General features: G+C 44.9%; 1 protein-coding gene across 1 annotated transcript in view; it reads right to left on the bottom strand.

Moving 5' to 3' along the window:
- Positions 1–27,170, bottom strand: part of LOC311229304 (rho-associated protein kinase 2-like) — a 105,692-nt gene that overhangs the window by 47,994 nt on the left and 30,528 nt on the right. Inside the window, exons 2-9 of the mRNA XM_084315378.1 lie at positions 21,836–21,917; positions 19,874–19,974; positions 18,077–18,214; positions 10,859–11,119; positions 8,330–8,474; positions 6,191–6,329; positions 3,609–3,700; positions 81–240 (exon numbers count right to left, since the gene is read on the bottom strand). Coding sequence (XP_084171504.1) covers positions 81–240; positions 3,609–3,700; positions 6,191–6,329; positions 8,330–8,474; positions 10,859–11,119; positions 18,077–18,214; positions 19,874–19,974; positions 21,836–21,917 — 1,118 coding nt within the window. The remainder of the gene's footprint in view (positions 1–80; positions 241–3,608; positions 3,701–6,190; positions 6,330–8,329; positions 8,475–10,858; positions 11,120–18,076; positions 18,215–19,873; positions 19,975–21,835; positions 21,918–27,170) is intronic.

Consider the following 27,170-nt stretch of genomic DNA (forward strand, 5'->3'; position numbering starts at 1 on the left):
AATGTATTAGTAAGTATTACAACAATGAACTAAACACTGAAAACAGGCACAATGTGAGGGGAAAAAAGCGAAACACTTACTGGTCCTCCTTAAAGTAAGTGAAGCCGACGAATGGGAGCTGGTTGCCAACGAAGGCTCTTGGAGGAGGGAACGTCTCAGCATCTCCTTTATCATCCTCTATCTCATCAAAGTTACTGGTGTCTATGTCACTACAGAGTTCTGGCACTACTGGGGCCACAGCTGGGAGAGAGGAGAAGCAGAGGGAGAGAGAGGGAGGGGGAGAGAGAGAGAGAGAGAGAGAGAGAGAGAGAGGGATGGGTGGGGGGAGGAGAAAACGGGGAGAGAAGACGTCTTACAAGGTTTGATGAAGCTGCCGTCAATCACAACAAATCAATGGTAAAGTGGGCTCCTCTCTCTGGCTGCTGTGGTTATTCCTGATAGCTGTCAAACACGTCTCTCACAGTCACTGCTCCTCGGCACCGGACTACTGCAGCATATAAACACACGCACCGGCGGTAGAAATGAAGTCCTCCAGGTTGGCGTGGGGCTGACGCCTTTCCTCTCCCCTTACACTACCCGCTTTGTGCCCCACACACACAGCGCCTTTCACACGCACAGCCTAAACACACACACACACACACACACACACACAGACCAGGAGAGAGCGGGGCCCTTCCTCTGCTCTGCTCTGAGGACCAGGCACTCTTTAAAGACCCCTGCTGCACGGCAGGCAGGGGGGGGGAAATGTGTGTCAAGAAGGAGGGCCACGTCGGGGGGAAAACATGGCTGTTTAATATGGTCTCATCCAAGTGAAAACCTGGTGTGTAATAAATAATAAAACAGAGTTCCGTAGGAAGAAGGAAAACGACAATAACAACAACAGGCAGCCATCTTGAATCCAATTCTTCCAAACCACATCAACTGTGGATCCAAGCGGGCGGACTTGTGTTTGATTCATGACCATAACACCCCCGTGTGACAAGTGGAACTCGTAACAGACAGGGAGACATGGGGGGGGGGGGGGGGGGGCAGATTAAGAAGGAGGAGGAGGAGGAGGAGGAGGAGGAGGAATGAAAGAAATGAGATGGAGGGGAGGAAAGGGGAGGTGGGGGGGACAACGACACAGAAATGTGGCGAGACAGAGAGAGGGCGACAGGGGCCGCTCCAGCGGAGGCCCTTGTGGCACGGCTTCCCAGCATGCTCTGCGATAGCGGGCTGCTAATGACAGGCAGCTGTGGCCACAGTGAGAGTGAAAGAGAGGGAGAAAACCCTCCATCTGGGTCACCCCTCTCATTAGGGCCAATGCACACAGGCCACACACCCTGCCCCGCCCGCCACCCCCTGCCTGCCTTCCATCCAGCCATCCCTCCATCCCACTATCCCTCCATCCAGCCATCCCTCCATCCCACTATCCCTCCATCCAGCCATCCCTCCATCCCACTATCCCTCCATCCAGCCATCCCTCCATCCAGCTATCCCTCCATCCAGCCAAATCTCCATCCCACTATCCCTCCATCCAGCCATCCCTCCATCCCTCCATCCAGCCACCCCTCCATCCAGCCATCCCACAAAACTCCATCCAGCCATCCCTCCATCCTGCTATCCCTCCACCCTGCTATCCCTCCATCCTGATATCCCGCCCGCCTGTCGCAGGGCAGGGTGTTCCGGCTCTCGGCCTCTCCCACATCCCCAAGCTTTATTTTGGGACAAGGGAATGGGGTTTGAGGGGCGACAGAGGAGACGGAGCAGGGAATGTCTCCGATGAGTAGTGGGAGCACCGAGGCCGACCACAATGACAGCGACACTTAGTCGAGCGGAGGGGCGGGGCTGCGGTGGCCTGGAGACCGGAAGGTCGCCGGTTCGATCCCCTGGACTGGCGGGAAAAGATTCTGGGTGGGGGGAGTGAATGAATAACTCTCTCCCGTCCCTCAATACCAACCGCTGAAGTGCCATTGAGCAAGGCATTTAACCCCCCCCCCGCCCCCCAATGGGGCTGCTCAGTGGCCAACAGTGTCAGACTGGGCAGTTACTGGGCAGATCCCAGGTGTGAATGTGTGCAACTGTGAGAGTGTATTGAATAGTGTTTTATCATAAAGTCATGGTTATTATAATGTCAAAGAGAGAAAGCAGGGCATTGCTGAAAAAGTGCTCAGTGAACCTACTGACTGACTGAATGAGGCCACACCCAGCTGGGGACAGAAGACGTCCTCACGTTGAGTCATGGGGGTAGTTCATGGGATGGGAACATTGTCGTTTTATGTGTCTACGACGGGACACCAGGGTGCTCGAGCATCTAACACACACACACAAGTCGCCGAGTGGAGCAGTGGTGGGTTTAGGGTTACAGGCTGCCTGGCCCTGATCAGCAGTTTTCACTGTTGTCTTAATCAGAGCCAGGTGAAGCGCAGAGGGAGGGAGAGAGGAAGAGAGAGGGAAAGAGGGAGAGAGGGAAAGAGGGAGAGAGAAACGGGACCTGCATGTCATTACAGAGGTCCTGTTCAAATCCTAAAAAATGTCCTCTTCCTCTCGTCCTTCCTCGTCTCCTCCCTTTCAAAGTAAAGGCACGGCCGCACACCGGCCCGCTGTCTACGCTCGTTTTTAATTATTCTTCAACGAGGAGTGTCCATTTCTTGGACAGGGATGAGTCCAGATTTGTATCCTTTTTTTTTTTTGAAGGGGCAGAAAACTCCAGAGAGGGTGAACATTTGCTCCACAGAGGAGCTTGTCGTTTCAATGCAAACGCACAATGGCATTTGCTAGGTTTCGGATTAAAAACAAACCAACAAACCAGCGAACAGCGATGCCTTCCCCTCTGGTTTTAACTACTTCATGTTGTTGTGGAACAGTGCGGTCGCTCCCTAACGTTGTTCTTGATGCAGTGGGACAAGCATGGCTTTCTTTAAAAACAAAAAAAATCTGTGAAAAGACAAAGTAGAAAGGCTCCTTTGCAAAGATGTTGATGTGAGGACTGTTGGTAAACACACCATAGTGGGGGGTAGGTTTTCAGAGTAATATAAGCTTAATTCCCTGTTAATTTCCCCATATGCAGTGGTGTTAGGGATGCACCGATACTGCAAAAAAAAAGGGTATCAGAGAGTTTCCGCAAAACTATATACAGAGATGCATGTATAAAATGTCAGAAATCAAAGTGACTTGATTTTCCGCTTTTTGAGCACACAGAGAGCATGTTTGATCCTTTAAATGGAGAAAAGAAAACATCTCCATTTTCTCCGCTCAGGACTTGGTCGGGTCGAGAGTCGGTGTGTCGCCCGTGCACCATCCTGAACGCACGTTACTGCATGCATCATGTGGGAGTGCTGCTCTGCACGGTATCTGGTCATTAAAGACTCCGGACCGCAGCATATGGAGAGCATATGTACTGTACCAGCGTATAGTCCCAACGGCATCGGGAGATGAAGACCACAAGTGCAATGTGCCACGGTTGACATGGAACAGATTCAGAGAAAAAGAGACCTTACAGAATCCAATCCTCAATATCGATATAGTAATATAATCCATATAGGGGTGAATGGGCAGACAGATTAAGTAGATTAAATAGATTGAAAAAGAGCAAAACATATGCACACACACACAAAGTACACACTTACTCTCTCGAACGGTGTCGAAGGTCCACTGGTCATTCTTGAAGAACGGGTGTCGTTTGATCTCGTCCACTCCGTTGCGCCCCAGACGCACCTCCCTGTACATAGCAACAGGACCAAGCGGTCAGAGAGAGCGCACACACACACACACACACACAGCTGGAGACTAACCACTAGGCACTGACCCCAGTCCCTCTGCTGACCGTGCCGGACGGCCACATGACCGCTGGTGGACAGGGCTCAGGACCAGAACGTCCTCCAGGCCCAGCAGAGAAACCCAGATGATATAGCAGCTCCAGGACCAGCGGGGCCAGAGTGCACCAGACAACATCAACAACACTGACTGACTCTCACACTCTGCTGCAAGAGCTGCTGCTACTACAGCCCCCCTCCCTCCCTCCCTCCCTCCCTCCCTCCCTCCCTCTCTTTTTCCCTCTTTCCACAACTCTCTCCCTCTCTCCCTCTACCTCCCTCCTCTGTCACTGGGCACGGAGCTGCAGGAGGGGTGGGGCAGGTCGGGCTGCCACGTGTGGGACATTCCAGACCCAGCCAAGAGGAAGAGAGTGCAGGGGAGGGAAGGAAGAGAGGAGGAGCAACAGTTATTCGGCCCTGTTAGAAGACATCAAAGTAACCCCCCCCCCCCCACACACACACCTTTTCCCAGTGCCTGGAACACTGCAGCGTAGAGATGGAGAGACTGACAGAGAAGGATAGGATAGATAGAGTGACGGAGAAGGAGAGGATGGAGAGAGTGAAGGAGGAGATGGAGAGTGACGGAGAAGGAGAAGATGGAGGAATGGAAAATGGATACAAAGAGCACGGCAGAGAGAGAGAGAGAGAGAGAGAGAGAGAGAGAGAGATGGCACTGGTTGCAAGGATGAGAGATTGAGTCAGTGAGTAGACCAGGAAGAATAGTGACAGACTGTGTGCGAGTGCATGCGCGCATGTAGGTGTGTGTCTGTGGTAAAGAGAATGGTGAGTGAGTGTAAATAAACTGAGCGAGGGAGAGTGAATGGCTGCTCTGTATTGAAGCAGAATGGACCTGTGTTTGACTGAGCCCTCCTGGGTGGGCGGGGCTACTAATGTAAACAGGAAGTGGTCTCCACCTGGGGGGGATGGGCTGCTGACCCTGAATATAGCACCCCCATACAACACCCTACTATAATACTAAACTGGTACAGTCTGATATGGAGCTGCTACAGTACATTTACTCACTAGAGCGGGAGTTCTCAAACTATGGGTGGGACCTCATAATGTGGAACACGTGACAAATGTGCCCCCGCATGACCAGAATGTGAGTATGTTTAGAAGGATTGGGTCCCGGGGACGAGACTAAATTTAATCTTAGCAAGGAGTCACTGGGTAACTTAAAGAGCTTAAAAGAAGACTTCAAGATCCCCTCCACACGCGTTTTCAACACTTGTTTGGTATGGTTTTTCAACGATTTTTTTTTAATGAACTACTAATGTTCAATAAACTACTGAAAATGTCTTAACGGCATCGCTGCACCTTTGCCCTCATTGAGAATGCAAGCCTTTCTCCGCTCACGTCTTCCCCCAAGACTGTTAACTTTATCTTTTTCCACCTAAATGGTTCACCAAAAATGTGTTTCACCCAAACACAACACCTCTTAGCTCACAATCTTGTATACAATAACTAAGAGATTCACTGGGGGAAAAAATTATTGTTTTTGTGCATAGATCACTAGATGCATCAACTTATAATATGAGTTTTCATTAGCATTTCACATTTACTCTAGCAGTTATCATTTAGGATTTCCTGGATGACAGTGTGGCTAGCAGGGCAATAATAGGTTGGCAGGATTAGTTGCGTCAACTCAACTCAGATTTTGAGGAAGTACAGAAAAGAACCCCCTCCTCCAGTGGAAGAAAGTGAAAAGTTCTGCACAAATAACAATCAAATAACAATCTGTATAATCAAAAGTCAGGCCTCCAAAAATGAGTTACGGTGCTAGATACAACATTCAGCCACTAGACTAGATGACGCACTAGAGAGCACCAGCATTTATCCAACAAGGCGCATTCCATGTGGGGAAATGGGCTGCAACATGAAAACAACAACATTCATTTTGGACCCGCTAAAATGTTTTAAATGTTTTAAATTAATCAAATATGTTTTTGGGGAAAAGCAATACTTTTATTCTGTACCTTTCTAAAAGCTTTGTGGGTGTATTATTATGTTTAATGATTACTCTACAGTCTACATACACATTTTATCAATAGCACCTTTAACTGTAGAAAAAAATAATACATGTTTTTGAGTGGAGCGAGACCTTTAACCCCCCCCCCCCCCCAAAAAGGCACTGGACCACACAGGTCAAGGTTCAACGGCATTTCGAGAATTTTTTTTACTCGTCTTTAAATCTCTCTCCTCCCTCTCCCTCTCTCTCCCTCTCTCTCTCTCTCTCTCTCTCTCTCTCTCTCTCTCTCTCTCTCTCTCTCTCTCTCTCTCTCTCTTCTCTCTCTCTTCTCTCTCTCTCCTCTCTCTCTCTCTCTCTCTCTCTCTCCTCTCTCTCCACAGTATGGTGTGAATGGAGGGAGTGGCAGACAGGTCAGACAAATAGATACCTGTCAGACAGGAAGGCACAGATGAGGTCTTTGGCGCTCTGAGACATCTGTACATCGTGGGGGAATTCCAGGGAGTTCTTGTGGTCCATAATCTTCCCGTAGGTTCCCACGAGAGACTCGGCATAGAAAGGAGTTTCACCTGAGGAAGGGGGAGCGATGTATTACCGGTTAAAATTATTTGATCGAGGAACAGGACAGACAAGGAGAAAGTACTATAACCAGACTGGTAAAAAAAAGTATGCAATTTTCTAATTTGAATGTCAAAAACATGTTTCCTGCTTAAATAAACTAAAACCCAGTAGTAGATGAAATAGTTTGTATTCAAACAAAGGGAGTAGAGGTGCTACTTTAAGTATATGAAGAATCCATAGAAGATGAATCTGGGGGTAAAAAAATCTTTCGTTATTGTTAAAAGTCGCTCTGACCTTCATCCCTCATAAGACACATAACTCACAATGACATTATGCACTCGACAAGGACAATAGAGGCTTTGCACAGGATGTTCGGAATGTCTTCCACGTCGGGGGGAGACGATGGTTGTTATGTGTTGATGTATGAGAGACGTATAAACAAAAATGTAATAAATTAGGTGTTTTATTACTGGATGTTGTAAACAAGTCACAGTGGTTACCAATGGTATACAGTACGATAGACAGCCATGTTGGAATGAATAGAACTTCACTGCAAAGCCTCTATTGACCATATTCACACGGCAACCATTTTGCTCTTATGTCGCACTCAGGTTTGGATCTCTTTCTGACACTGTTCCACACCGTTCCCACTATGTGTAAATATAACATATAACTAGGGATGTCCGATATTATCGGCCGATATTGGCATTAAAATGTGATATCGGAAATTATCTGTTTTTTTTTTTTTTTTTTTTTTAACATTTATTTAACCTTTATTTACCCAGGCAAGCAAGTAAGAACCAATTCTGATTTTATTTATTGTCAAAAGTATGCAAAATATTGTGTTAATTCCACAACAAGAGATATGTAATGTTAATTACCTGAAATTATTCCGTTTTTTCGGGGGGGAAACCCTGCATATATCAGTATCGGTTGATATTTGTATCGGAAATTAAGAGTTGGACAATATCGGTATATCGGTATCGGTAAAAAAGGCAATATCGAACATCCCTACATATAACACATGACGTATATCATGCCAGTTAGGGTACCTTGTGTATACTGTACCTGCGTTTACTTTACTCATAGTATATATTAATAATATATTGCCCATATTTATTGTAACGTATAATATAACCGATATATTCATACAGACCTTTGATTACACTGTTAACTTTCTCATATTCAGAGTTAAATATACTGTTTACACTGTTTATTTTAATTATAATTTTATTTATATATTATTATAATTGTATCTATATTTATGTCTTTCTACTATAACCCTACCCATACCTGTACCTCCCCTCCCCCCTCCCCCACGCTGCTATGACGCCCAAATTTCCCAGAGGGGATCAATGAAGGAATATCTTATTTTATGATCAATAGAAAACCAAACAAAGTGAAATGGGCGTAAGTAATAAGGCTACGGAGAACAGGAAGGAGGGGCTATAGAAAGGAAGCAGAACAAATTGTGATTTGTCAAAAAACGACTAGATGGTGGGCAGTGGCAGGTAATAAAAACAATGCAATAAACACTAATAAAGAGAGGCTACGGATAACGGCGCAACAAACGCACTACTAAAATAATTCCTTTGACTGTATCTCTCCGTCATCTCACCTCCGCGACTTGTAGGCGAAACCGTTTAGGCACGGTCACAAATGGTGATAACAGAAGATAAGAAACACGTGGGTTTAATTACCGATAAGGGTCAAAGTGACCGAAACATTTATAATAATAATGATAATAATAATAATAATAAACTTTATTTGTATAGTACCTTTCATACAAGAATCGCAGCCCAAAGTGTGAGAATTTATATTAAAACCTCCCTCCCGGAATCTTTTTTTTATACATTTGTCTAAGTGAAGAAGATGGCAGTTTTTTTAGCTTACTTTTGAAAATATATGGATACAGATAATTTTTGTTTTATTTATATAATATAAAAGGTGTGTCGTGGCTTTGTCTTCAGTGTATAATGGATGAACCGTGTGCCAACAGCTCACTCACCAACCAGCATCTCGAAGATGAAGACGCCCACGGACCACCAGTCACACTCGCGGCCGTAGTAACCGTCACCCCCCTGGGACTTCAGCACCTCGGGGGAGATGTAGTCCGGGGTGCCCACCGCTGTGTCACAGTGCACCATGCCCGTCTGCAGGGACAGGGAGGACCAACCGGGGGGGACAAGAAGGTTGGCAGAGGTAGGGGGGAAAACAATGAGACGGAGGAAGACATAGTAAGTGGAACATATTTTATATATTTTTTTATAGACAACCCCTCTTTTTCAAGACTTATTTTTGGGAAAAAATATCTTTTTCTTCATTCTGTCAATCTCCTGGACGCGGAAACTTTTTCTCTGACTGTTTGCATTCTTAAGGCGGCCTTTTTTAGGGCCTGCCATCGTCTAACATTACACTCTGTAACATCATATTTCCTGGCTGGTAATAATATTGTAGCAATATACAGTCACTAGAGCACAAGTACTTTGCTAGACTGTTTTTTTATGCGTCATATTTTCCACCACGTCGTCACAAATTGTATCACATTCCGGGTATACAGGTATATTTTTAGACCAAGATGATGTGTGTGAGTTAAAGAGGAGCCCAGATAAATTGCTCTGGGTGACATTGCAGAGAGGAGAGCAGACTTCTAGCGAACTGCAGACTCTTATTTCCTCAACTATTTTCAACTGTAGTAGAGGCGATGAAATGGCTGAGGAAATAGTGTCCGTTTACTAGAGGTGTGCTCTCCTCTCGGAATGTCTTTGGGTGCCGGTGTGGCTGAGCTCTAAGACACGGAACATATAATACAGGACGATAGGATTACGGTTGAAGTTGACCATTATTACATTATTCATGATAACATCACAGCCTGGAAAATGGGTGAAGGGGGAACATGAAAGCCATTCCTATAACAACCTGATGCATAGCTCTGCACTGAGCCGCACTTCTAAAGCTGAACACTAGGTGGTGCACTGGGGCACTGGAAATACTAAAACAATCTCAGCAGAGATTCATTATACATTATCAACAGGGCTGGGGGTACTGTTGGTAATGTTTTGATATGGATGCTAATGCAGATACTTCAAATTCAATACCGGTTGTAAAACTAAAACCTTTTAACAGTACTTTTTATATATGTTGTGTGAAAGTAGAATAAACCTTTTACATTTACACATGCCAACTGATTTCATTAAAATAACCAGACTATTGTTATTCTATTTATTTTCATAAAATTAGCAGAAATGTGTAAAAAAAAATGTATTCGAATAATAAATAAGAGATTGTGAAGAAGTTTTTTGATACCGTTCGATTCCTATAGACCAGTGGTGCAGTCGTAATATGGGCAATGCCCAAACGCCACGTGCACGCGCGCCCCCCGCGCATACATGTTCCCTCGGTTTGGCACAGAACAGATGATTATTATGCATAAATGTTTTAAATGTAATTGTAGTTACAATTTCTTTAATTGAATTAACTTAAACTAGAAAAGTAAATACAAACTAAATTAACAATGTAACTTAGAGTTAGTTAAGTTTACAGAAGGACAGTTTCCTTCAGCGACTCCCCGCCGGAGCTGGGCGGCTGCTCCGAGGACTCATTGACGCTGGTGGAGAGGCGGTAGTGGAGGAGAGGAGTCCGTTGTTATGCTATCGCCTATCGGTATCCTATTATTATGCAATGTCTAGGTGATAAGTGCCGGCCGGCGCAACGAGTTCAGTGACAATTGTAAACGCATTTTTGTGTGCGCGCGCGCGCGCACTTCTGCCGTGACCCAAGCCTAAACGGCGTTTACCCGCGTTTGACCACCACTGCATGCCTGCTATAGACTGTTTCTTTTCTTTTTTTTTTTTTTGGTCTTTTTCCCCCTCCATTTTCCGCCGATTTTCTCCCATCCCAATGTTAGTCGTATGCCAATTCCCAGTCCCTTCCTGGTCGCTGCGCACTTACCCCCCACAGTCAGATCATCTGGGAGAGTGGAGGCTACCACGTGCTTCCTCCGACACACGTCCAGCCAATCACCGCTTCTTTTCACCTGGCAGCGCGGATTCTCATCGAGAGGGCGTAGCGTGTGGGAGGACCACACTATCCCCCTCACGTCCAATCCGCGCTTAGCAGGCGCCCCGACCGAACTGTAGGAGTCGCTGTTTACAACGACCCGGACCCACCCCGCCAGCTTCTCCCACCCTCTGATACAGCCAATTGTATCAGTGCAGACGGCCAGCCAAGCTGGTGACAACCCCGGAGCTGTGAGCTGGATTCGAACAGGCAAATCCAGCTCAGCTCCGGGGCTGGTGACGAACGCAATCTCCGCTCTGCCACCTAACCGCCTGCTATAGACTGTTTCTAACTTGACAACATACACATTATAAATAGGCCCCTTTGTATTCCCTGTTGCAATGTTTGTTAGTACAGTTGCTCACAGGAAATAAACAGGAGCCAAAGCTGTTAGCAACGGAATAGGAACGGAATACTTCTGGGGGGGAGGGGGGTAAAAAAAGGATCATTCCAACGTTCCAAAAGCGCGACGACCTACCGAGTCCATCTTCATGCAGGTGCCGAAGTCGGCCAGTTTGAGGTGTCCGTTCTGGTCGAGCAGCATGTTGTCGGGCTTGACGTCACGGTGGATGAAGCCCATGGCGTGGATGGCGTCCAGCGCCAGCACCACCTCGCACGTGTAGAAGCGAGCCCACTTCTCTGGCATGTCGTAGTTCATGGTCAGCGTGACCAGGTCTCCCCCCGGCATGAACTCCATCACCATGTAGAGGTAGCGGTTGTCTTGGAAGGCACAGCACAGCTGCGGGGTCAGAAGCACCGCGGTTACAACGTCACACTCGACGCTACATACAAATCATATACGATGCAAAGGCATAGCGTTATTCAGAGGTTATTCAGAAATAAATCAGTTTGGACTATATATATATATATGATATTCTCGGAGGGGATGACTGACTGAAATTGGGGTGCTTAACTATACGTTAAAATGTTACTTCTGGTGAGAGAACTTCCTATATACTTTTTAATTATTTCATTAAAATTTCAATTGTTTTAATTAATAATTGTAACTGTGATTTGTTATATTTTATTTTGTCTTTTGTGTGGACCCCAGGACGATTGGTTGCTTCTAAGGCTTTTCTAAACATAACTTTGATTTAAGAGTCACAAAATATGGTGCAGGTGTATGGTGGTGGTGGTGGTGTTGTTGTTGTTGTTGTTGTTGTTGTTGTTGTTGTTGTTGTTGTTGTTGTTGTTGTTGTTGAGGACCACAGAGAATGTGTTCATTTTACAGGTGGACTGTAGTTTTGATTATAGTACAGCTTGTCTGAGATATCTGAAAAGATTAGCTTTTGACAGCTACTAGGCTACTATGTGAAGCTCATGGATTTCATATTTGGTAGCCAGGGTCATGTATATAGGCTTTCAGATGGCGGGCCATTCTCCTACGGAGAGAGTTGGATGACGTTCCACTGTCAAACATCTCTGCCCAAAGGAGGCGGTAAACTGCCTATACTCCCTTAACACATTGAATAAATAATATGATATTATTATTATTTTCTAGTCTCTTTTATAAATGAGAACAGAAAACAAGTTGAAAAAAGTGAAATAATTTAATTTCACGGTGTCTGTGCCGCCTTGTTTATTCACCGTGTCTCCATGGAAACGACGATGAGCGCAGCCATAAAAGGAGGCTCGCACAGAATAGACATAGAACTAGTCTGTTAACTTTTTTTGGTAACCACATCACTGCATACTGTAACTCATGAATGTTCAGACAAGCTTCATTTGTGGTTATTTGTGATTCTTTGTATGCACACCCAATTCAAAGTTATAGCCATATTTTCTTTCCAAATAATTTGGTTGCGGACGTCCGGATTCGGTACAGATTTTGTCTCTCTTGGGCAGAGATGTTAGCAGGCTGTGGCATACAGGCGTAGAGACAGCTCTGCGTAGGAGTGTTATGGCTGGTCTCGTATAGGAGGAGGGCCAAGTAATTAGCAGCCAGGGTATTGTTTCACTATCTGCCATCACTGGCAGCCAGACAGTGTGGGGGAGATGTTGCTTTCTGAACGCTCGAAGTGGCTGTGGACTCACCGTGTTCCAGACACAACCTGAGGAGATGGGTCATTCAGAAATTGATCAGTTTGAGGGTTATGATTGTGCTTGCTCATTGGCTTTCCTGGACACTAAAAACACGCTGATTGATGTACTGGACTAATAATTATGGAGAAAAGGACAAAACCCTCCTTCACATCCCCCCCTGTGTCTGGAAGATCATCCAACTCACAGCGTTGCAAACAGCCTTTTAATAAGGAATAACGATGATTTGAACAGCTCACCGTTATCAATGCAAATGTATTTTCAAATGCAGTATTTGCAGTATTATTCAGTATCCATATATACTAGGTCATCAGTTGCAAATAGCAGCATAACAAAATCAATCATAAATTTAACTAGACAATTCCGCGGGGGAAATTGTGGGCGATGCCTGTGCACCGCCGGCCAACGGGAGAGGGTCTCTCGTGAGTCTCTATGACAAATGGGTTATAGGTGGTTGCTAGGGTGTTGCTAGGTGGCTACTAGTGTACTAGGTGGTTGCTAGGTGGTTACTAGGGTGTTTCTAGGTGGTTGCTAGGGTGTTTCTATAGGTGGTTGCTAGGGTGTTTCTAGGTGGTTGCTAGGGTGTTTCTAGGTGGTTGCTAGGGTGTTTCTAGGTGGTTGCTAGGGTGTTTCTAGGTGGTTGTATGGTGTTGCTAGGGTGTCTAATGTAAGTGGTATAGTTAAAGGGTTAACCCATTGTATAGAGGTCATGGCTAACATCCACCAATGAATGTAGAAGTCAGTACTGAGTTGATTGACACCTCCCTGTTTTTATTATTATGAAAAAAAAAAAAAAAAAAAAAAAAAAGCCTCTGGGTCAGTCCTCGGTCAGACGCTAGTGGGTTAACATGTCTGCCTCTGGCTGGTGACTGGCCTGGCAGCGTGGCCACGCTGTCATAAACTTTCTTTATTGAATAAACCTTTTTATTATTATGAATAATGACTCAGAATGATTAATAAACGGCTCATCGTTTGTCCTTTAATAATTCCCATTACAGTTGGCGACGAGAAGAATTATGGGATATATTTTTTTTAAATTAGGTTAATATATATTTTAAAGCGATGGGGGTCGAGTTGGCTGCGAGCCGAGGCGCTATGCGGGCAGGTTGAAATCTTGGGTTTCAGGGAAAGCGCTTTCTTATCTCAATACTCCTCCGCACAGGGGAAGGGAGTGAGAACCACCTGCTAGCGTCCGTTTGGCTGCCAACTACGGCTAGGATCCATGGGAACGCGTGGGGGAGATATTCGGTGAGCTGGGCATTCTGTTTATAGCAATAAAACAACGCTTTTCCTCATAAGGTATCTCACGGTGTCGAAGTGTCGAATTCTTACGGAGGTGGAGAATTAGGATGGTTTATGGATTGCACTAACGGGGGAGATAAGGATCTTATCTGCCAGTATCGGAGACGTCAGGACCATTAAAATGACACAACGCAGAGGAATTGGATGGAGGGCCAAACAGACGAAGACGTGATACTGGCCAGTTTGATCAGGATCTTACAGTCTCATGCACATGCAGGTGTCAATCAGCTCAGTACAATTCAAATCCTAACTGACGCAAATCCATCCCCAATGCATATCAATGAGGCTGCGCTTCCTTCACTCTCACCATAATTAAAGCAAAACGATAAGAGATGAAGCTTAGTTTTTTTTATTTATTTATTTGAGCACCTGAGGAACTTCATGAAGGGTTATGTGCGATATTGTGTAATTCCGTCTACAATTGTGGCCCGTGTGGCGATCGGAAGACAAGGGAAGGAACAGTGAAATCACAGATTTCAGCTAGAGTGGAGAGTCCATTTGTGTGTATGTGGAACATGACTGTCAAAGAAATGGCCATAAATTGAGATAGAAAGGTCCAATACCATTTATTTTCTTTCATCAGCGAGGGGACAGTCCTGTCATCGGTTTGATGTGTTGTTTTTATATCTACGTCCAAAATTGAGACCACTGTCGCAATTTACAAAAGGTGATGGTAAAAGAAAAATGCAGTTTCTACACTCTAGTTCAGCTTCTGAACATTCCGCCATTCATTCCTATGGACCAAAATTGCCCGTTTAGAGTCGATTTGTAGCCAAACGGTGTGGTGAAACTTTCCAAAAAGTAATAGCAACTCGAGTTGGACAAAGTCGTCGTTTTGATGCCTTACACTTGTGTGTGGTGTGAAAGCTCTGGCAGGAGTTACTGGACAAAAATAGGCGGAATAAATAAATAAATAAATAGTATGGATTACAATAGTGGGCTTCACCAGGTCACCCACACTAACTAAATATTTTCTGTGTGTGTGTGTGTGTGTGTGTGTGTGTGTGTGTGTGTGTGTGTGTGTGTGTGTGTGTTCGCAATATCTCACATACTACAGGGCCGATCGGCCTCTGCTTGGGTGCAGAAACTCACAGCCACGTAAGGATGAGCGTGTGGAAATAATGTTTCACATCAGGCAGTGAAGTATTTTATTTTGTAATTAATTTCCAGCTTTATCCATTGGCCTACATACAGTTCCACCGGTACACCTTCTTAACCCAAGAGGGCGACAACAGCGGCTTCAAATTCTGCCACAGAGACTACTTCCGCACCCTGCTCTAACACAGTGCCTTGCGCGGAGGTAGCGTTGGGTCTCGTGACGTGAGCTAAGTGCTTGCAGGGGGAATGGGCTGGAGCAGAATTCAAAGCACCAGAGGGATTCATGAATGGTTGGAACAACAACAGATGTGCTGCAGGGATGCTGTCCTTATGAGTAGCAGCTGCTAACTTAGCGTTAGCCGTCTCGTATAGGCACACTAGGGAGGCACCGAAATTAAAATGTACAACAACATGGTGCCGAGTTCGGTAGCTAAGCCATGATAAATGGCTGCATTTATATAGCAGCTTTTATCCAAAGCGCTTCACAATTTGTTCCTCACATTTTACCCATTCACTCACACACCGACGGCAGAGCCAACCTGCTCATCAGGAGCAATTAGGGGTTAAGTGTCTTGCTCAAGGACACTTCGACGCACTGCCCGGGAATCGAACCGGGAACCTCCGGATTGCCAGACGACTGCTCTACCTCCCGAGCCACTGTCGCCCCGCCTCCATGATAGATGTCAACATCCAAACAATTCTGCATATCAAACTGGTTTCAGTACGGGGCATTGAAATCTTTTGCTACACCCACATTGCAGATAAGGTGCTACTCATGATAATGATCGTTGCAATTCCAGGTAATCCAACCTTGTCACAACTTGAACCGCTCTGGTTGAATTGTTTCTTCAGAGTAATGGGGATGGAAACAGCTAGTGTTCTGGTGAAGGAGCATCAGTGTTGTCAATGTAAGCCAGGGAAGGCATCAAAGCAGTGGAGACTGACACACATCCTGGAGGCACAGCAGTAGAAGACATGAAACACATGTGTACATGTGACACTATCCTCTCGACAAACCTACAGATGCATGAACTAGGGGTGTAACGATGCATCGATCCTAATGTAACGATTCAACTGCATCGATTTGAAAATGTTAGAATAGATTATTAAAAAAAAAAAAAAAATTTATTGTTTTTATTGACCTATAGTCCATTCATGCTGAGTGAATCAGTTCCCCCAGCCACATTAGTGTATTCAAAAATGTTTGGGGAATTAACTGATAGAAAATTCAACTAATCGAATCGTGGTAAAATGAAGAGATTTCATGATGCATTGAATCGTTGCCTGAAGAATCGTAATCGAATCTAATCGTTGTGAGGCTGCAATTCGAAACTGGCCACCGTAAATGTCCAAACCCCCCCACCCCCTCCTAATAGACAGTCTCCTCCCCACCGCATGTATATATTCTCTCCCCACCGTATGTATATTTCTCTCCCACCCACCCACCCACCCCCTCCTAATGTACAGTCTCCTCCCCACCGCATGTATATATTCTCTCCCCACCGTATGTATATTTCTCTCCCACCCACCCACCCACCCCCTCCTAATGTACAGTCCCCTCCCCATCATATGTATATACTCTGTCAGGATCTATGGGTAACAGTACTGTATATTTGCATATCGTATATGTCACAAATGTAACAGTACTAAATACCTGTATGTCATGTATGGCCCTATGCCATAAATGTCATGTATGTTGTGTAAGTCATAAATGTCACTATGAATAGAAAATGGGGGACCCTGATGTAAACAAGACAAACGTCTTTCTCTGGTCTGCATCCCGTACTGTATTGTACCCATTCTGCAATCTGTTCAATAAAGTTTTCATTCATTCATTCATTCATTCAGGTCGAATCGTTACACCCCTTTTGGATGTATTCCTCTCCAGACTAGTGTGCGTTTGGCGGTCCATTTGTAGATAATTCTGCTAGTTAGTACATCTTGGGCTTACTTTAGGGCTTACTTTAGAAATACTTTAGAACAAATAACACTATTTCTTATTACACTAAACCATATTTGCAACGTGAGTATAGTGTACATTTGTGCTCTACTGAGTACACTTTCTAGTTTAATCATGACACTTTACTAATGTTTTAGTCATTTAAAGATTCAGTACAATGAAAGCTTGCATTTTTTAACAGAAGGTATGTTGATGTAAAATTGCCCAAAATGTTAGAACTGTTGTTGTGCAAATGATGACTAAAAGCCATTTCAGATAACCGATCTACTTCCTCTGAAATATTGCATAATACATATGGGTTCATCATATGGGTTCATCAGTCACGTCTAGCTTTTCCCGACTGGCTCATCAGTCAATCGCACTATGTCTGAACCCAGAGGATCTTAGAGGAACTTCCAGTGTATTATATTCAAGTATATTCTAGTGAACAGATGGCCACGCCCCCTCAGCCCGACTGAGAGTTGTCCGTTCCCAGAGAGGCTGCACCAAAACACTTTGATCAAATGATGCGTCTGAAGCTGACAAAACGATATTCATGACATTAACAGTATAAGCAATTCATGACTGAATTAAAACATCATTGTATTGTATCTTTAAGCAATTTTTCAGTATCTCTCATTAGTGAAACCCTGTGACAGTGGAGCTCCTTTACCTTGGTAGCGTGTGTCGAGACAGATTGTGTGTCTCGCACTGCATTTTTATGGAAAGGGAGGAAATTCAACTTTACGCCTATATATATATATATATATATATATATATATATATATATAAAAATACAAACGCAATTATTCTTTTATTTGCCGGCACATGGCGAGCAGGCTGGGTGTTTGGAACACTGAGGCCATGTTATTGTGCCGTCTGCCTAATTAAGCGATGTGCTTCCACCCATATATGTAACTGGCAGGTCTCTCTGTGTGCTTTTCCCGTTTCTAATCGTGTGTCGACATAAATACATTGTAAAAGTGTGCGCGAGAGAGTGATGTCCTATCCTTGTAGGGACCAAATGTTCCACTTGGAAGGAAAACAATTATTTTTCCTATCCTTGTGGAGACATAGCCAGGGATAAGGGGCTATTTTAGGGTTATGGTTATGTTAAGAGTAAATGTTAGGGTTAGGGATGTAGTGGTAGTATGGATACGGTTAAGGTAAGGGGTTATGGTTAAGGTAAGGGGTTATGGTTAAGGTTAGGGTAAGGGGTTGGGGAATAAATGCATGTCGATGAAATGTGTGTGTGTGTGTGTGCGTGCGTGCGTGTGTGTGTGTGTGCGTGCGTGTGTGTGTGTGTGTGTCTCACACCTGGACCACCCAGGGGCTGTTGGAGAAGGCCATGATGTCCCGCTCCTCCCAGAAGAAGGCCGAGTCGGAGCGTTTGATCATCTCGAACTTGCTGAGCTGCTTCATGGCGTAGACTTTCTGAGAGGCCTTGTGACGGACCTGGAGAGAGACGAGGAGATAACGTTCACACGGCAACGGTGATAACGATACAGCGGCGAGCGAGGGCTCACCCTGAACACCATGTCATTACAACACTCATTATAACCTTGATAACAGAGAGAGAGGGAGAGAGAGAGAGAGAGAGAGATTTCTGAACCATAAAGATTAATGAGACACGAGAGGCAAGGAAGGAGGGAGAGAAATTAAACCAGCTTAGATTAGATTATAATAATTATTGTCGATGACGACAACCCTAATTGTTAATGCAACTATTTATGCAAATAAAGCAGAGAGAGAGAGAGAGAGAGAGAGAGAGAGAGAGAGAGAGAGAGAGAGAGAGACATAATAATGGGTACACAGTACACACCCATAGGAAGACAAGCTCACACACGGCTGGAACACACACACACACACACACATACAGAATGCCTGCAGCACCCCACCCCCCCGGCACACAACATAACACACACACACACACACACAGGGTGAATGTCTCCCTCTCCTACACGCTGGGCCTGTTTAAACTCGTCTCTAAAACGCAGGGCGAGGGTCAGATGCTAACTACTACAAACACACCAGAGACAGACAGACAGACACCAGATTCCTTGGAACTGCAAAACATTCATTTGAAAAGGAGCACTTAAGATTTTCATCGTTTTGGAACGAGGACCGTCACTCAACCGCATACAGCGTGGGGGTTAAGCATGTAAACGAACGGCTGACTTTACAGGGTACTCGCTGTACGGGAATGAGAACCAGGTAGACAACCGTTAATTGACCTGCTTATTCCACAGGTCCAGTATAGACCACCGCAACACTTCAGGTATTCTGAAATCATGGGAGAGAGCGGGGGGAGAAAATGAATGAATGTGGATGAGAGCCGTGACATTAAGTGGTTGTAGCTACAGCTGTGGTGGGGGTGCTGGAGACATGATCCAATAGACTTTTATATACGCCCGAGTCTCCTGAACACGGAGAGACCAATCCCAAGTCGATCGGCACTTACTCGGCCGAGCTATAGTCACTTTTCCGCACCTACTCCCGAACTCCGCATGCGCAGATGGATAAACCTAAATCTCTGGACAATCCAGAGAGACTCCGTGGGCAATCTGCGCATGCAGAGTTCGGGAGTAGGTGCGGAAAGGTGACTATAGCTCGGCCGAGAAAGTGCCGATCGACTTGGGATTGGTCTCTCCGTGTTCAGGAGACTCGGGCGTATATAAAAGTCTATTGGATCATGTCTCCAGCACCCCCACCACAGCTGTAGCTACAACCACTTAATGTCAAGGCTCTAATCAACATTCATTCATTTTTTCCCCCTGCTCTCCCATGAGCTCAATGTAACGCAGAAGTGCAGTGTGGTCTATGTGGTTGAGTCGACACACAGGCCTCATTCCAAGCAATCGGAAATCTTTAACAAGCTTAATAGTCAATGCAATGCATCTTTTTGGGTGGGGACATTCTGGAAAACTCGAGGCAAAAGGTAACCGAAGACACAAAGACAGGTCGTCGGACGTTGCATGGTTTCATCCAGAGACCGTCCGTCCCCGGAGACGGTCCGTTGTCACCAAATGTACGCGTGACGCGTCCCAGAACGTGGTCCCCATTTTACACAGACGGTAAAAAGAGTCTCATTATTATCAGAGGAAAGCGTCTCACCAGTTGGACTTCTCCGTACGCCCCTCGGCCGATCAACTTCACTTTGTCAAAGTCGTCCAGCTTCACCTGCAGCTCCCGCAGGCGACCCACTGACTTCTCATCTGCAGGACACACACACACACACACACAGACAGGTCACACACGTTACCATGGCAACATAAAGGTCATACCCAGACCATGTGGTTGAAAGAAAGGGGGTAATTCATTAACAGCTAGGCCAGGGGGAGGTCAGATGAAGTCATGGTACTGAGGCTACATGACTCAGGGGTTGAATGAAAGTAGCGTAGTCATATGTACATAACCTTTGGCGATACTTTAGCGGTAAAAAGCCATCAGGACTGAATAGAACAGTGGCGTCGTTGAGTAAATACATTTTTGCAGTTTCTATTAGTCTCAACATAGAAGTGCTTATTCGCACTTATCTTATCTACGGCCTTGCCCAGAAAACACTGCTTCTAGTTTATAAAGTGTAAAGCGGCCTCGGTCTCTAGCGTTTCAGCTTTACAAGATGATGTGTGATCATAGGGGGGGCGGGGGGCTTGATTTTAGCCACTATGAAACATCCTTAGAAAGGTGTACAGAAAAAGCTTCAACCATGTCTGGTCGTGAAAATATCAAAGTCTTCATGGAAATAAAGAATAGATTGTAAAATGACTCTATTGCTATTTATTTGTGGCAACCATGGTAGGGGCCACTAACTCCGGAGGGAGGGGGGGGGGTTCCCATGTTCAATCCCTGGCCACACCGAGCACCAGATTTGAGTAAAAGGTGGGATGAGGCTGGTAGGCCACCAGAGAGGGGCGTGTGCTCTTTGGGCTGGGTGCATGAGCATAGCATTTCACAACAAGATAAGCATCCCAGGATTAGGCTTGCCGCGGTAGTCAGTAGGGGTGTAAAGGTACACATATCTGTACCGTACCGAACGGCTGTGTAGTGTACCGAACGATTACAACAGTATGTTAACCACTAACGACCGCCCAACCGAGGGCTGTTTTTTTTCACAATCTAATATAATTATTATTATAAAAAATATAATTTACAAGTCGATTATTAATTTCAATATAGAATATTCGTTGACAGCCCTACAAGTACAATTAGTTACTGCACACTTTAATAAACCCCATTTAGCATTTAGTTCATTTTTCCACATGAGTGCCTACATTAATCAAATAAATAACTTTGTAAAATACTAAGCGCGTTATCAATACTTAGTCAGACAACAATATAAAGTGAAAGTGTCTGCGTGGACAGCAGATCTATTTTATAGAGTCGCAGGACAGAGTAGATTTAACTTTGCATGAAGGAGAGAAAGGAGGCTCTACAAGACGACACAACAGGTTACACAACAATGGCAGAGGATTTGGAAATATTTTGGATTAAACCCCGCAGCAGATCAACTGGAGGAGCTCAGACGACCAGTCCAGACCAGCAACAGTCCAGGCTGCAGCTACATCGATCAGTCAATGAACGGATAGAAGATTGACGGAAGTTATTACTGGTAACATAACATCAACTCTGTCTGTCCAACAAATGGATACTAGTCAATTAGAAAATTAATTAAAAACAGCCGTAGACGGACAGACACAGTGGATCAATGTAGCCGCATAACATTAAAGATTAAAGTAAACGCTCTACAGATATTGAACATCATTTTATAAAATGTCCGGTGTCACCGGTAATGCCGGTGTTGTCATGAGTTTATTAGTCATGGGAAATTTCACATCACAGCGGTAACTCTACCCAGGATAAAGAATAAGAGATGGATTTATTCTAGACATGGATTATTTCTAAAGGCATCGATAAGCACACTGGCGAACAACAGTCTCGTAAATTCTCCAGGCAGCATTATGTGCTGGCTCCATTAACATGAAGTTGTATATAAAGCCCAACGACGGGAATCTTCTCAAGGTCCTTCCTTTACACCAATCACATGATGTGCAGTGCAGTCGTTCTCTCTCTTACAGCGGTTGAGAAAGGCATCTATGTTTTTATTCTTCCGCAGGGCAGGGTAGTCCAGATCAAGAGCCAAGGCATTCACGGAATCCTGAAAGACAGAAAGGAAAATCAGTCTGTCGTTTGCACATTTTCTGTAACCTTGTTAAGCAGTTAGTGAAGAAAATAACATTCACTTAATTTAATGAGATTCCCTTTTAACTAATACTACCTGCTGCTTGATTGACATAAATACAAATAAATTAATTTGTGACATTTCTGAACTATCATGCCCTTTATCACCCCTTACAGTACAATCACAGTGTGCTCCTAAATGCAACATGGAGGGGAGGGAAAAGATGGCTGCGTCCTATTTATCCATGCTACAGTATGTGATCCATTAAGCGTACAAATATGGCAGTTTCTTTTTTTATCTACTTTTTCTCCCATTTTTCTATTTTTCTCCCATCCCAATTTCGTATTGTCCAATTCTACCCTCCCCTGTCTCGAACGCTGTTAGGCCATGCCTCCCACTGGCCGGCTGCAATGTGGACGAAGCCTTGCATCACATGTCCCCTCCGGTACACGAGGAGGCAGCAGTCGCATCTTTTCACCTGCACAGCGCGATCTCTCAGCGGCGAGGGTCTGCGTGGGAGGGACACGCCGCCCCCGTTGCTTCCTGATTCTGCTGCGCAGGCGCACCAACCGACCTGTAGGAGTCGCTGTCCACAACGTCCGATCCCCACCCACCAGCTTCCCACCCCCTAATACTGCCAATTGTGTTAGTATGAACGACCAGCCAAGCTGGTAGCAACGCCGAGAGCTGGGCTCGAACCCAGCATCTCCTGCATTATTGGCGAGCGCCTTGCCCACTGCGCCACTTAGCCGCCCCTAAATATGGCAGTTTCTACTATTTGTTTGTGATGTCCCAGTCCCACCACAATATTCGACCCACCGCAATAACAGATCCACTACAATATCAGACACAATATCAGACGCACCACAATATCAGACACAATATCAGACCCACCACAATAACAGACCCACCACAATATCAGACACAATATCAGATCCACCACAATAACAATATCAGACACAATAACAGACGCACCACAATATCAGACACAATAACAGACCCACCACAATATCAGACACAATAACAGACCCACCACAATATCAGACACAATAACAGACCCACCACAATATCAGACACAATAACAGACCCACCACAATATCAGACACAATAACAGACCCACCACAATATCAGACACAATAACAGACCCACCACAATATCAGACACAATAACAGACCCACCACAATATCAGACACAATAACAGACCCACCACAATATCAGACACAATAACAGACCCACCACAATATCAGACACAATAACAGACGCACCACAATATCAGACACAATAACAGACCCACCACAATATCAGACACAATGTCAGACCCACCACAATATCAGACACAATAACAGACCCACCACAATATCAGACACAATGTCAGACCCACCACAATATCAGACACAATAACAGACCCACCACAATATCAGACACAATATCAGACGCACCACAATATCAGACACAATGTCAGACCACCACAATATCAGACACAATGTCAGACCACCACAATATCAGACACAATGTCAGACCCACCACAATATCAGACATAATATCAGACACAATGTCAGACGCACGCACCACAATATCAGATCCACCACAATATCAGACCCACTACAAAAAAATGTGTGACCTGCAACAGGGCAGTTTTAAAACCAGAGACAGTGGACAGACTTGTCTTTCTTGCCTGCAACTTAAAGTAATGGCTTTGCTTGTCCAAATGACAATACTGACCAAATTGAGATTTATTTTTCTCTGTCTGCTTTCTAATTTAATTGAAACCGTCTGTACACAGTAGGCTATGTGTGCTAGCAGAGCTAGTCTCCAGTCGCGAGTCACGGTGCACATGTTCAATAAACATAAAAAATAAATAAAAAATGTATACTTATAACAATATCGATAATTATCGATATAGAGTGATATGATAACATTATCATATCGTTATCATGATATCATTTTTGGCCATATCGCCCAGCCCTACGATAAAGCACGCCATGACCGAAGGAAAACACAAACAGCCCGCACGCCACTCACACCGCCATGCACGGCGATGGGAATGTCAACCCCTCAACTACAGGTCGACAGAGGACAGCCGCTAAAATGTCCAAGAGAGACGAGGGAACTCAATCTTAGGTCAAGTTGCAAGATTTGATGATGTTGTTGCATCAACAAAAAAAGCAGTCTTTCCCTGCTCAGTCCACAAGGTCAAGAACCAGACAGTCACTGGAGCGTGTTGTGTGTGGACCTGTACTCCAGTGCAACATAGATGAGCAGAGCTTTATAGACCTGTTCGCTGTATACGTCAGAATCAGTGTGCGTGCGCATCACCGGAGCAGAAAGGAACGTAATGTAATCCTGGTCAGAACAACGGGGCAGACTACAATATATTTGCATTTGTTAGCCATGCTAGCGATCTAAAGTAACAATCAATCCATACCAAAATTAGATTTGTAAACGGTGAAAGAATTGCACTCACAGCCATGTAGGGCTGTCTTAAATACTTCGAAGCTTCGTTCGATGGGCATGGGATTCGAATGGGAAAATAAAATTCGAATATATATAAAAAAAAAAAAATGTGCTAAATCAACTCTGCCTCTCTTTGTTAACTACAACAAGCAATGCTGTTTGTTATTTAAGATGAGGTCGGACTCGGCACTGACAGATTTGTGTTCATTGTGCTGCTTTTATAAAGCCTCAAATGACGGCTTACAATATTTCATGCAAGCAAAGTGTTTAGTTTGTCTAAGATTTAAAAAGGTTTCAACTTTACAGCACTGACCAAGTTGAACAACATAAAAATAAAATAATAATAATAATAAAAATAAAATAATAAATGTAATAAAATCTTTTATTTTTATTTTTTTTATCTCGAAGCTTCGAATTAAAATCGAATCTCGGCCCTGAAGCTTCGAATGCCAATTTTTTTTTCGAAGGTCAGCCCTACAGCCATGCTGATTTGGCTAAATGACATCCAGCCGTTTTAGTTTGAAACAACTTTTAGTCAGGGGAGTGCCATGGTTTCTCCATAGAGCCCCGTCGTATTCTTTTAGCGCAGGTAGGGGGCAACCTAGTCACGTGACCCAGTTGGTATTGCCGATTTCCTCGAACACGGTATGTTTGTATACAGCGAACAGGTCTATAAAACGGTACAGATACCAATGATTATCACGTCTGTCGGTTAGTGAAGACCAACCGACCCTATCATACAAAACACAGCGGTGAACGTTACTCTCACACCGGTAATAAACCCCAGGGCACGTGTAATACAGTGGTATACCTCAGCTTCCCGTGTGGCTGACACACTGTACTGTGTATGCGATGGAGATGACGTGGACAACACTATACGAACAGACATCTGAGGAGCAGATGGTTTGCCACACCGTCGTTTCTGTCCCACAATCCTCTCTGCCAGGTTGTTTCCAGTGTCGTTTCCACCGCTTCCAGCTCAGCAAAAACAAATCCCAAACAAACATAGAAAAAAGGAAAAGAAACCCTGACCAGCGAGGCGTCACACCTTCCTGATATCACCACTGCTGGAGCGAGTGGAAACAGCAGTGAGGGAACAGTTTCCAATTACAAAACAGTCCAAATATGTTGCTATATGTAGTATGTCACACATACAGTACTGCACTCCCCATGTACTAAACAGTACGCTCCAACAGTATGTAGTATAATGTAAGCTATACCTACTAGGCCTGGAGGAATAATGGATTTACGGAACAGTAAGATCCAACATTATGTAGTATATCATCATGTACCTACTAGGCCTGGAGGTATACTGAACAGTAGGTTCCAACAGTATGTAGTATAATGTGCCTACTAGGCCTGGAGGTGTAATCAATTTACTGAACAGTAAACTCCCACAGTATGTAGTTGTACCTACTAGGCCTGGAGGTATACTGGATTTATTAAAACAATAAGCTCCAACAGTATGGAATGTAATATAATGTAGCTATAGGCCTGGAGGTATATTGGATTTATTAAACCGTATTAAAGCTCCAACAGTATGGAATGTAGTATAATGTACCTACTAGGCCTGGAGGTATACTTGATTTATTCAACAGTAAGCTCCAACAGTATGGAATGTAATATAATGTACCTACTAGGCCTGGGGGTGTACTGGACTTAAGCCAAAGGGGGCAGTTCTGATCCACACAGTAGTGCTTCCACACTCTACCCGCGCCATTAGAGGCAAATTCAGAAACCTCAACACTGCTTCTTCCTCCATTTGAAACCCAGTTGTGATTGGAGGAACACTGCACTTTAGACATATACTCCCACTTAGTGGAAAGGGTGATGGGGGTCAGTAACCTCAGTAACAGAATAAATCAGAGCCTCTAGGTGGCGGTATACACATACAAGAACAATTGATTCCCCCCTACACATGCTGTAGAAGAAGATCATCTGACTGGAATGGCATTGTGCCGTGTGGCGGAACAGGATACTTCTTAAGTGCACACGCGCGACGCATCTCTAATGGACGCAGTCAATGGGTCCGCTGTGCAGCACAAGAAGGAAACGACACGGGAACAATGGTGGAGACACGGCCAGTCACTCAGCATCTGTCAAAAACAAGTCAAGTCACAGCGACATAACACAGACCCTGCTTCGACTGATAGAACATGCCGCCTATATCCATAAATATACCCACCCCCTCCACACACGCCACTGCAATGGAGAGGGAAGGGGCCAGCATCGAGCTAAAAGCTGAGGCCTTGATCGTGTCATCAGTGGTTAAAGTAGTGGTGTGGAGTTTCATATAGAACCAAAATGTCACCCTGGCCTGAGTGTGTAAACCTAGCAGGGGGAGAGAGGGGAGGGGAGAAAGAGAGAGGAGGGGAGAGAGAGATAGAGAGAGAGAGGAGGGAGGGTACCCTACACCCGTGTTCCCCCCCAAACTAGGGGTCAAGCCGAGTCAACCAGGTGGTGTCTGTCCAGTCACGTCAGAGTCCGTCTATTTGTCCCGGCTATCGCTGGGAGTCCTGGGACCATGTGAGTGAGTGGGTGGGGCCAGGCATATGGAACAATTCAGAGCCTTAAAATAGAGAGTAGCGGCAGTGGGGAGCGATCTCCTGGTGCAAGTGGGTGGAAATAGACCCTGGGGCTCACGAGCTATTACAGTACGGGACAAACAGCTTATCGGACTGGGGTCAGACTCTACGGAGCATTCTGGGAGCCCCGGGCTCCTCTTACACACGGTGTGTGTGTGTGTGTGTGTGTGTGTGTGTGTGTGTGTGTGTG

The sequence above is a fragment of the Notolepis coatsorum genome (genome assembly GCF_963971535.1).
Source record: "Notolepis coatsorum genome assembly, chromosome: 5".
In the NCBI taxonomy this organism is placed as follows: Eukaryota; Metazoa; Chordata; class Actinopteri; order Aulopiformes; family Paralepididae; genus Notolepis; species Notolepis coatsorum.